General features: G+C 39.9%; 1 protein-coding gene across 1 annotated transcript; it reads left to right on the forward strand.

The window, feature by feature from the left end:
- Nucleotides 1-7593: 7593 nt before the first annotated feature.
- On the forward strand, nucleotides 7594-10288 carry LOC124276192 (neuropeptide S receptor-like). The gene is made up of 2 exons (XM_046711849.1): nucleotides 7594-7690; nucleotides 9167-10288. The coding sequence occupies exon 2, from the start codon at nucleotides 9182-9184 to the stop codon at nucleotides 10247-10249; it is 1068 nt and encodes a 355-aa protein (XP_046567805.1). The 5' UTR covers nucleotides 7594-7690; nucleotides 9167-9181; the 3' UTR covers nucleotides 10250-10288.
- Nucleotides 10289-11986: the final 1698 nt, after the last annotated feature.

Below are 11986 nucleotides of genomic sequence, written 5' to 3' on the forward strand. Positions count from 1 at the left end.
ACAGAGAAAGAATGCTTGGCATTGGTGTATTTTGTGATAGAGTTTATGTTTCAATATTGAAGTTGCAACATTTATAAGTAGGAAGTTGCCTGTTACTTTGGTACCATGTTGGAAAGATGAATGGGTTCAGTGTTTCCTATGATTATTTGAAGACCTATTGAAGCATATGGATATTACAATCCAAAGGCTATAATTACATTGTGTAGATTGTACTCACATAGAGTGAGTTTGGTACTGGCAATCCTAACAGTCACGGATAATGGTATTTTGAATTAATGCTATTTCTAATGTCTCATCTAAAGTTCACCGAGTTAGCTATTTCTCTTACACTGTATATGTATTGAGATTTGAATTTAATGTTTAAATAGTTTCATGTTGAAAAATTTCCAGTTTGACAATGTTTTCTGGCTTTTTAAGTCAACAACACAAATGCTGGGTATTACTGTAACTTCATGTTCACTTATTATCCCATAGTTCACTATTACTCCCTAGCTTTTAACTTGCAAGATGTCTTGATACCTATTCTGTTGTGATACTGATCACATAACCACGGGGTGGTTATTGAAAATTATGCCATAATAATGTATATGTTCTTTAGGATACAATGTGGCCGCTTATCCTCAGGTGTTTCTACATTATCTACTTGTTTTGAATTCATTCCAGTGGTACTCATCTTGGTGAGGAGGGGGGAGTGATATGAAATATGGTAATAAGGTACAAAATATGTTTAGTTAAACATTTGTGTGAGGGAGATAACTCCGTTGTCTTTAGCGGTATGCAAGGAGAGCATTCCGCCAGAAAAGGGGAATAACTCTCGAGGGGCTTTGTGAAGGACGTTTGAAGGTTGTATTGTTTTCTGAAATAAAAGGCTCAACTGCACACAACTGCACAATAATATTGGTAGCTCAAGATGTAAAACACTGTTCAAAAACAATATGCATATAGATGTTACCAAGTTTATCCATAATGATTGGACTTGAACATTCTGTTGTAAATGAGACGTGTAAGATTTTGACTTCAAACCCTTAATAAAAACAACACATATACTCTCACACCCAAAAAGACACGCATAAGCGTATTTTCACGAAATTAATCTGCTAACTTTAAAGTGAGATAACTCATGTAATTCTGGATCAATCGCAGATGTAGCTTATAAAATGTTCAGTAAGTGAAAGCGTCCGTTCCCAGTTGCGCGTTTTGTTGGGGTCCCCATTAGCCCCCCAAATCTGCTCTGCATCGTCTCGACATGGACTGAATACGCCTTTGTATTCGACATTGTGGAATTCTTGTCCATTCCTCTTGCAATGTTTGCGACATTGGCCGCTGATCTAACGTCTAGGGCGCCGGTTGACGTTCACGTACGAGTTGGCCGAGGTCATCCACAATGGCTTGAAGTGGGGTGATTTGGAAGGCAATGGAAGCACTGTAATGTTCTCATTCTGAAGTCAATGAATAGGGGGCATGTACTGTGTGAGGTCTCGTATCCTCTTGCTGGAACATACGTCTCTGTACATCATAGTAGTTAAATTGCCCTGCTGGCGCACAAAGTTACATTTCTGCGTGTGGGATTGTATTGGAATCAGTTGTTCAGAGACATTAAGTTTTATCAAGTTGAGTGCAACTCGCTGCTCACAGTAATGTTGGTATCAAGGGGAATAACTCTAACTGGGGACGTTATGAGCGGAAGTTAACGGTTGAGAGAAAGCCGCGCGGTTTGCGTCATAAGTGATAATTCTGAAGGTTTGTTTTACAGAAAAAGGCAGGTTAAAGTCTGTATTCGCCAGGAAAGTTTCACCTCACGTTTCAAATCACTTTAATCTAGGACTATGCTAGGTTATGCTTGAATTTCAACGCCGTTACATCTGTTTCTCATGAATGTTTCATCAAGTCGGAAGTGACTTTCGTCTATGTGTTGGAACCGTGTTGTAACAGTGGAGTTCTGGATTAAACAATTGAGACTTCGAGTTGATATTCCATGAATACGAAGAGGCTCAGCCATACACCCACATCGCAAAACAATACAGTGAAACTTTCTAAAGGAATGTGTAACATCGCGAAGTCTGTGAAATTAAGTCAAGTCAAGTAATGAGGTCAGCTCAGTGTACTATGTTGTAAAACATTCAAAGAGCTGTTCTCAAAGAAACAAAAGGCATCTATTTATACACAGTGAATTTGAACTATCATCAACATGAACATTGACACAATTAAACAAAGACTTAGCAAGACCAAGCTTGCAGTATTAATCTGTTCAAAGAGATTAATAAGCACTGCCTAGAAAAATCATGACAAAGAAATTCTTCACACTTAAATGATGGAACTGGAGAAAGCCAACAATGATTTTCTTGACATTTATAGTGAATATAACCAGGCCATAGAAGGGTGAGGTGAGGTGAAATTGGGTTTAACGTCGTGCTTGAGAATATTTCGCTCATATGACGACGTGCATGCGTGTTTATGTGTATGTGCGGCTTCTTGTACTAGCCTAGACTTAAGCTGTTTTTTTATAGTGCTAGCCCACTGAGATACCATGCCGCAGTGAAGCATGAATACACCACTCAGACACATCATACTGACTCCGAGCCGACCAGTCCTTGTTGGGCCCATTAATGCCAAGCCAGGCAGGGACCAACAAGTACCATATTTTAACGTCTTTTGGTATGACGCAGTCGGGGATCGAACCCGCGACCTTCCGCTCTCCGGGCGGACGCTCTATCCACTAGTCATGGAGGATATGACTGAACATGACTGGTGGACAGGGGTGTGGACAGAAAACTTTCCACAGAAGAGTCAGAAAGTTGGACTGGACCCAAGTTTCATATCAATCACTTAGCAGTAGTGAACCCAAAGTCACAATCAACTCCGGTGCGGATTGTGTTTAATTCAAGCCAGGTCGTATAAGGCATCTCTCTCAACAGCTGTCTTGCCAAAGACCCAGACTGCTACCTTAACAACCTCGTTGGACGTTTGTTAAGGTGGCGAGAAGAAGCCGTTGCCGTAGTAGGAGACATCAGGAAGATGTTCAACTCCATCTGCATGGAATCACTTGAACAGCATTGTCATCGTTTCTCAATCGTTTCTTCTTCTCAAGTCAAGCTATGTTGATGATCTCATTGATTCATTCAGAGATATTGTAGAAGCAAAACAGATATCAGTGGAAGCGGAAAGTTTCTGGGTTCTTAAGCCCATTTACACTTTTTGCAAAGATGTACTTCAGAGAAACATTGATATTGCAACTGGGATGGGATGAGGCACTCCCTCAAAGTCTCCAGGTGAAGTGGGTCAAGTTCTTTAAATCTATGTTCGAATCGAGGATGTGAAGTATGACAGGTGTCTACGCCCAGATGATGCAATTGGAAGGCCAAGTCTTGTCATACTCAGCGACGGAAGGGACATTGCCTATGGATGTGCTGCTTACATTTTGTGGACTCTCAACAATGGAAGTCACTGGTTGAGATTGATCATGTCACCTATCAACAGGATCTCAACACCACAGATTGAACTCAGTGGAGTCCTGTCCAAAAGAGCATGTGCTGTGATCAAAAAGGAAATGAGATATGACTTTCAAAGGACACTTCACTTAGTGGATTCAGAGACTGTCTTGAACATGATAAACAAAACCAGTACAAGGTTCAAAGTGTACGAAGGTGTGAGAATTGGGGAAATTCAAACTGCTTCGAATGGTGACATTTCAAATTGGGCATGGATCAGTGGTGAAGACAACATTGCTGATTGGCTTACAAGGGGTCGGTTGCCAAATCAACTCGCATCAGATTCAGAATGGTGGAACGGACCACTCATTCAATACAGACCAATTACGAACTTGGGGTTGAAGTTTGGTCTGCAACATGAAGTCGCAGTGCCAGGTGAGAAGAGAGTCTGTTCAACGACAACAGCTTTAGCACATGTGTCTTTGAGTGACTACAACCAGTTCATTTCCATCGATAGAGTTACTTGGACTAAGCTAGGGTGAAGAATGTACTCAGGTCGAAGTCATTCAAAGGTCGCCATCACATGAATGTTACCCCAAAAGACCTCCGTGAAGCAGAAAAGGTCATCGTGAAAGATGTTCAAGCAACAATCCTTGAAGATCTACAAATAGGCAAGTCTGGTCGTTACTCAAGGCTGAATCCAGTGAAAGGAGCGGGTGACATATGGACTGTCGGCGAACGCATGAGAAGGTTCAATGGCATGACATCAGACTCGAGCATACAGACACTCCTACCTGCAAGTCACTATGGCTCTACATGAAGAAGGTTCATGAAGCAGGACACAGGGGAAGAAACGCTACTCTTGCCAGATTCAGACCCGACACTTTCGAACGTAAACATGCACTAAAGTTTCCGAAAATGAATGTGCATACATTCTATGTACACATACCAGCATCATAATGGCGAAATTATGGCAATCTCACACTAATTTTGAAAAATATTTGAAATTTCATACATCAATATCACATATGCGTTTCATTTCGGGGAGAGTATACATTTCTCTGAAAAACGATACAAATAATCAACACATGTACATTAACAACTGTATATAAAGGAGATAACCAGGTCATCCTCTGAATTTTTGACCCATATGGTGAAACATAACCAGTGTCATATCTAATATCACATGTGCACATATCACTTTTGCCTAGCAACCATGATTGTTTCTGTATTTCGTCGTCTGTGACGTCAAAAAACAATTGAACGTGACGTCAATGAAGAGGGCCTTCACACTTGCTTACAGTGTTTTACTGCACAAATGTACATTAATAATATGGATAATAAGAAATTATTACACTCTCAGGTGTGCCATACGACAAAATTATGCAATACAAAATTTCACACTCCTTTTCGTATAAGTCGTATGGCACACTTGCCAGTGTAATAATCTCTATCTATTAGCTATAACATGGGAACTATATCTTTTTGCATTTGCATCGTGTAATCATATATCTTTTTAGTGCTACAATCGATCTTTTCATGTAGAGTATTTTATATGATAATGTGCGTTTGTGCTCTTTGCTCATCAAAGTGGTATTAGTAGAGCTTCGCCTTGTTCTGAAAAGCTTTAAACTACCAATATACTGAGGGAAACAAATAAGGGAACACCACTTCATCGCAGTGTGCCTCTATGTATTCTCAGATTTTCACTCACAGTGCAATACAAAGCTTGTGAAGAAACCTGGAAAAGAATAAAGGAACACTTGTACTTTTATGTGTTCCCTTATTTGTTTCACTCAGTATATTATATTGAAACACTGTGTGCGTATCATATATATATACTTCTCACAGACATACTGGTCCGTCATACAATCCCTGAAACAAATATATGCAAGAAAGCCCATGCAAGTCAAGCAAGAGTGAAGTACTACAGCACAGAACAGACTTATATACATCAACTGGGATTCAGTAAAAACAATATGTAGGTATGCATCAAAGGAACTAACAGCAATGGATAGTGCTAATAATGTAGTGACAATAGGAGGAAGCCAATTGCCGCAGACGCAGAACAAAATATACATGGCTAAGATTAATTAGTATTGATGACTGGACTGCTCTGCTCCGTTGTTTTCATCAGTTCGTTGCAGGCGGATTGAATGAGGTATCCTTGATCTCTGTGGATTGAGTGCTTGTGTCTGAGGATTTGAACTGCTTCTTCCAGTTTTCCTTTAGTGAAGTCCTGGAGGTTTTTCGATAATATCTCTACATTGTCCCAAGTTATGTTGTGATAAGGACTGTTGATGATGTGGTCTGAAATTGCTGTTTGAACTAGTGCTCAAAAGAAAGTATACAGTGGCTTTGACCAAACGTGAAAAGGAAACAATTGCTATATACATGAACATCTGTTTAATTTCGACAGAGCGTTCAATTCTACAGCAAATGTACACAATTTCAAACAAAGTTGAAAGTACACGTGACACTGAAAGACACGTGGTATCATAGTCTGAACTTTTACACAAATCAGCATGGCGGGTTTTTTTCCGTTGTCATTCCTGAAGGAGACATTGTTCCAGTTGTTGAGTGGTGACAGGTGGCGCTGGTAGTCTTCTGATTTGTCGATCCAGGTAGTCCCATAAGTGTTCTATCGGATTCATGTCGGGGGAACATGCTAGCTACGGCAAAACAACGATATTAGCGTTATGCAGAAAGTCGTTTGTCAACCTTGCTCTGTGAGGCCTTGCGTTAAATCGTGTTGGTTGTCCATCATTTTGAACGTGTTTGTTGCTGGATAAATGGCTACACTGGTCGCGAAACTCCATCCCTATATCTTCGAGCATGCTCGTTTTGAATTCGCCGCAGATCATTCCCCACACCATCACGCTACCGGCTCAAAACGGTCGGACTTGCTGAAGGCAAATCGGCGCTAAACGTTCATCTACTCGTCTGTACACACGAGCCCGGTCGTCCATACTGTACAGGCAAAACCTACTCTCGTCGGTGAACATCACACGTTACCATTCACGCATCTGCCAACGTCGAACTCGCCCGGCCCATGTCAATCGACGACGTCTGTTTTGAAGAGTCAGAAGCACTCCTCGGTAGGGTCGACGCGCTCCAATACCATGTTCTCTTAGTTGCCGGTACACTGTATGTCGACTGATACGGTGTCCTAGTGCCGTCGCTGCCGTTGACGTCGCCCTTGCAAAATAATTTCTCAGATGAATTCTCTGGATGTGGCGATCATCACCAGGCGTTGTCACTCGTGGTCGACCACTCCAAGGCCTGTCTGACGTAGTGCCTGTTTGTCTTAGTCGTTGCATCAGTCTGATGACAGTTGCTCCGGTGCAGCCGAAGATTCTTCAATGACGGTGTGATTAACTCCTCCATTCCGACATCTCTCTTTCGATTTACCTCATATGTGGCATATTTCTTGTGTTCTTTTTACTACTGTGTTGCTCAAGTGATGCAAAGTCTGTTTTATACCGTTAGTATGCACGTGCATTTCGTGTTACATCAGAAAAAAATTGTTTGGGATTTTTTGCGACGCTTAGGCGATTCGTCAGCTTGTTTCGCCGTCTGTTCCCGGAAAAGAACATGGCTCAGTCTGGTTTTATCACTTCATTTTCATTCTTGTGAATGGCTAACCTTCCCACATTTCGTATTTGTAAAGATGATACTGTGACTAAAAAAGTCAAAGTGTCGATTTTCCGTGCTTTTGCAAATTGTGACGCTTTGTTTGATGTGTGTTGGGTAACTTTTCGTTAGTCGTTTCAGTGGTCCGTCAAAGTTTACTATTTAAAGTCCACTCTAACGTTACCCGTCATAAGCTCTTCTCAATGCTTGGTTTAACGGCAGTGTCAACTGCTCAAGATCTAATTCTAAAGTAGAGTGGCGTGACAACAGGGTAAACATATCCTTCTCTTGCCAGTCCTGACTTTCCCTGAGAAATTCAGCATTCGGTGATGTGTACATTCAGTCTAAAATATGCTGCAATGATTTACAATGACAAACATCGTGAATACTTCAGGAACTTCCGGGTCATAATTTTGTGTGCACAATAGATTTAAATATAACATAATATTAGTTATAACCAGGATGAAAACGAAACAGGAACTGCAACATTCGCATCCCGGTAATATTTTGAACGTTCGACATTGACGCCTACACAAACGTATCTGTAGCCGTTTTGCACACGACATTATGAAGTAATCCACATCGACGTGGCCTTGACAACCAAAGGTACAGACAAACGCCTACATTAAGTAAGTCTCTCTAAATGGATATTTACATTATGTGCAGGATGAACAGATATATTAAATGTCCGAAATCTATGGTAATGACAACATAGCTTATACCATTTTTATAGCTCTATGTGCGTGCTTGTGTTGTCGTCTATTGCCGGTTATATTGTGGAAACCGATTAAGATACCCTGCTCCTGATGGTCGCGTACCGATCCGTCGAATTTCTGATTTCAGAGTAGTCAAATGCATTCGACGGATGAGCACTGTGATCTTAGCTATTAAATAGTTATCAAAACATTGGATCATACCACAAAAAAGACGTCGCAAGGGATGTTGGGTGGTTTGACTCTATTTTTGTACTTTTGTACTTATCTTTGCCTACTCATACGATACAATGAGAAATTGATGCATTAAATATATGTTTTGACTCTTTATTTTTGCAATTGATGCATTAAATAAAATGCATTCATACGGAGAAATATATACAAGGATATTATATCTATATCTGCATTCAATAAAACGAAACATTATTTCCTTGACACATTTTCAGTTTGTAGGAATGTTACACACGATCACCATACTCCGAGGAAGTGTCCAACACAATCAATGTAGCCCATTAATCCGATGGACTCTGTAGGTTTAAATCCTTTTGGCATGAGTTGATCAAATTATGAATGTGGCGTGTCCATGTCATCTGGTGGTCGAAAGTTAGTCCTAAGAATTAAGCTTCCTCTTTGAATTTAATTTCTTGCTTAGTTAGGTGCAGTTTGGGGGTATAATTCTGCATTCGCTGTGTTTTGAATAGAATGCCCACGGGTTTTCTTTACGTTAATATGGAAACCCCATTTTATACTCTCCGGGTATAATGGTGTTGGGACCTATGAATTTTGATAGTATATCTAAATCATTGATAGTGATTTTAATGGATGATTAACACTCATGCCCCATTCAGGCACGTTAAACCTGAACAAAAACGTATAGGTTCGTTCCAAATGGTAAGACAGCCGATATTCAAAGTGTTTGTTGCTGGGGGCGTGATTCTTACTACTCAATCTATGATTCTCTCTTGAGTGGTTGGTTTGTTTGTTGTTTAACGCTCCACTCCGCAATATCCCAGCTATATGGCGGCGGTCTGTAAATAATCGAAGCCGGACCAGACAATCCAGTGATCAAAAGCATGAGCATCGATCTACACAATTGGGATACGATGACATGTGTCAACCAAGTCAGCGAGTCTGACCACCCGATCCCATTAGTCGACAAGTATGGGCTACTGAAGATCAGTTGTAACCCGGATCTTCACGGGTCTACTCTTGAGATACATTTTACATTGTGCCAACATGTCATATGGAACTCTGGGCGGTTTCCAGTAATTTTAAAAGGGTTTCAAAACAGTAAATGTACATGAGTTTCTCGTTCTAATGTTCGCCATTATATAGCCGGTTTACTAACAATGTGACGTTATATTTTAACTCTCTTTCTTCTTACCATGTCAGGCACAGTACCACGACATGACGTCATGCAACAACATCAGCCAATCAAATTATTCCGTGTCAAAGGAGACCCTCTTGTGGAAGGAAAATGAAAACATGGCCAAGACTCTCATTCCTGCCATGGCGTTTGTAGGAGTCATATTGGTGACCGGATTCTTTGGGAACGCTTTAGTATGCCATATATTCACAAGAAGGATTCCTTTATCTGTCAACACTTTTCTTCTGGTCTTCCTCGCAGCCTTGGACCTGGTGAACTGCACATTGGCAATGCCGTTCGAAATAATGGATATGCGCTATTTCTATCTTTTTGACAGTGACATAACATGTAAGATATTTCGTTTTATTGTAGCATTTCCCAATATCGACTCGGCATTTGTTCTGTTGATCACAACAATCAACAGGTACAGGATGGTATGTAAACCCATGTCAGTTCAAATGACTATGAAAGAGGCCAAGAGGCATGTTGCCATAGCAACCACTGCAGCCTTTTTGCTCTCCCTGCCAGCTTTGGTAATATATGGAAAACGAACAGTGAAAACAAACACATATGGACTGTGTGGACACGATTGTACAACAAGTGAACACATGAAAGGTTTAATGTTCCCCTTGATTTACCAAATATTTGGAGGAAGTGTAGTGTTGGTTATATCTGTGGCGATATGCTATATGTATATCAACGTTTGGAGAGAAATACGGAAACATAAGAAAAACATTTGTAACAACACACAGTTTGTTCTTCATGAAAATTCAAGGAGAGGAAATATTTCAAGCACCAATTCAGATTTTCAGAATGAAGAGGTCCCAGAAAAAAAGACAACAAAGCATAAATTATTTCGGGGAAAACGCATAACCGTCATTGCTTTTACAGTGACATTTGCTTTCATACTGAGTTACCTCCCTTATGCTGCAATCATAACCGTGCGCGGTATTCAAACTTTGACATTTCATCCTGATGGAGTGTGGTTTGTAACGTACAACATTCTAATTCGGTCGTACTTCATCAGTTCAATGATAAACCCATTAGTGTACGGATTCATGAGTCAGACGTTTCGACAGGAGTGTTTGAAACTGATTTTTTTCAAATGATAGCTAATTAAGATCATTGTTTTGCAATAAAACATCGAAACGGGCAAACATATTGTTGTATTTCTTTTTCCAGTGAGTAGGTTAAAAGAAAGCCTGAACTGTCACTTATACATGCCTAGTTTAAGAGCGACTTCAGCCCGGGGCCCCGTTTTATCAGGGATAATCTACAACGTTATATAGTCTCTCTGGTTTCATAAAGCGATCGTAGCGCTGCGCGTGACTTTCTAAACTCAAATCCTTTGACCAAGACAATCTCGGCGTGAAGAAAGATTGTCGTCATATAGCTGAAAAGTGTAGAGTAACGCTTAGTCTCTGAAAACATATAATTTTGATAGGATAGATAATTCCATTTTATATCGAAAACGAAGTCGAGGAAATGCCCAGCCCAATCAAGAAGGTGCTTAATCGATGCCCAGCGTACGTTTTATTGAGACTTGCTGTTCATGTTCTATTAAGGGTGTGTCCCAGTGTCAAATGAACAATTATTTATGCGCCCAGTAGTTGCAAAGAATATCAATATTGCTCAACTGAATGTATATTAGAGACAAAACCGTACTGACAAATGTGAAGGAATACATACCGTCATTTGTTGAATGTTCTCTGGACCGTTTTGGTTGGTCGTCTGTTATAACGGTCAATGTCTTCAGGTGTTTTTTGACATTTCATTTATCATTTATTTGAAGTATCTCTGTAATATATAAAAAAGTAAATTATCTGGTCAGAGAATACATGACAATAAGCAGCCTAGCTGATCGAGTGTGTGGGTGATATAGATTTGACAGTATTCCTCTTATGCTGAAGATGGTTTGGGAAATAACTGTAAAATGTCTAAATAAGGGGCCGGTTGTTTATTACAGGGGTGGCTGGGTCGGAGGTTTTGGAAACTCAATTACCCCTGAACAAATGCAAGTCACAACCCTCCCCGAAAAGAGTGAGTGAGTATGGTTTTACGCCGCTTTTAGCAATATTCCAACAATATCACAGAGGGGGACACCAGAAATGGGTTTCAGACATTGTACCATTCCCCGAAAAGAGGAAATGGACAGGCACATAATATTTCATTACACAATGTCCAAATGTTCGTGACCCTCCACAAACAAGTGGAATTGTTTTATTGCATTGTAGTAATTTATAATTTATGTCACAATAGTTACTTCTTCCGTCATTTAAAATAGCCACTTATCTGAGTTTTTAATTAGTGAAAGAGGGTATGGACAAGGAGGTATTTCATCTCAATATCTCAGTATCTATTTCTCTTGGTAGCTGAATCACTAGATACGTGGTAAGGAATGGTGATAATACTATAAGGTATTATAAAAAAATATAAAATATAAATTAGGTCAGTATGTTGATGATAGAGAGTTTGTACTTTCTACAGAATGTCAGGTCTCACGATATATACTGACAAGACAAAAATATCGGGACAAAAGCAGAAAGCACAGAAACGTTATGTGGAGATATATAATTTGATCTCACACATGCGATATCTCCTGTGGAACACAGTTTTGGATGATAAATTGAGTTTGAAGCATTAAGTTTACTCCAAATTCAATGATTAAGAATGCAAGAGAAAGGCTAGTCGAAATAAACAGATCAAATCCCTGGCATTGTGGAGGAAAAGATAGTAACAATGGTAGGTACAATTACTGTAATAAAAAATTAAACAATTTCTAAACTTGTTTATGTTTTTAGCACATTACCCAATCCACCTGTAGATTTTGTGAAAAATTAAAATTT

This window comes from Haliotis rubra, unplaced genomic scaffold, assembly GCF_003918875.1.
Source record: "Haliotis rubra isolate DU_JTF1 unplaced genomic scaffold, ASM391887v1 Scf207, whole genome shotgun sequence".
Lineage (NCBI taxonomy): Eukaryota > Metazoa > Mollusca > Gastropoda > Lepetellida > Haliotidae > Haliotis > Haliotis rubra.

Excerpts from the sequence above, each read along its gene's own strand:
- LOC124276192 (XM_046711849.1), top strand. The coding sequence starts at position 9,182 with ATGACGTCATGCAACAACATCAGCCAATCAAATTATTCCGTGTCAAAG.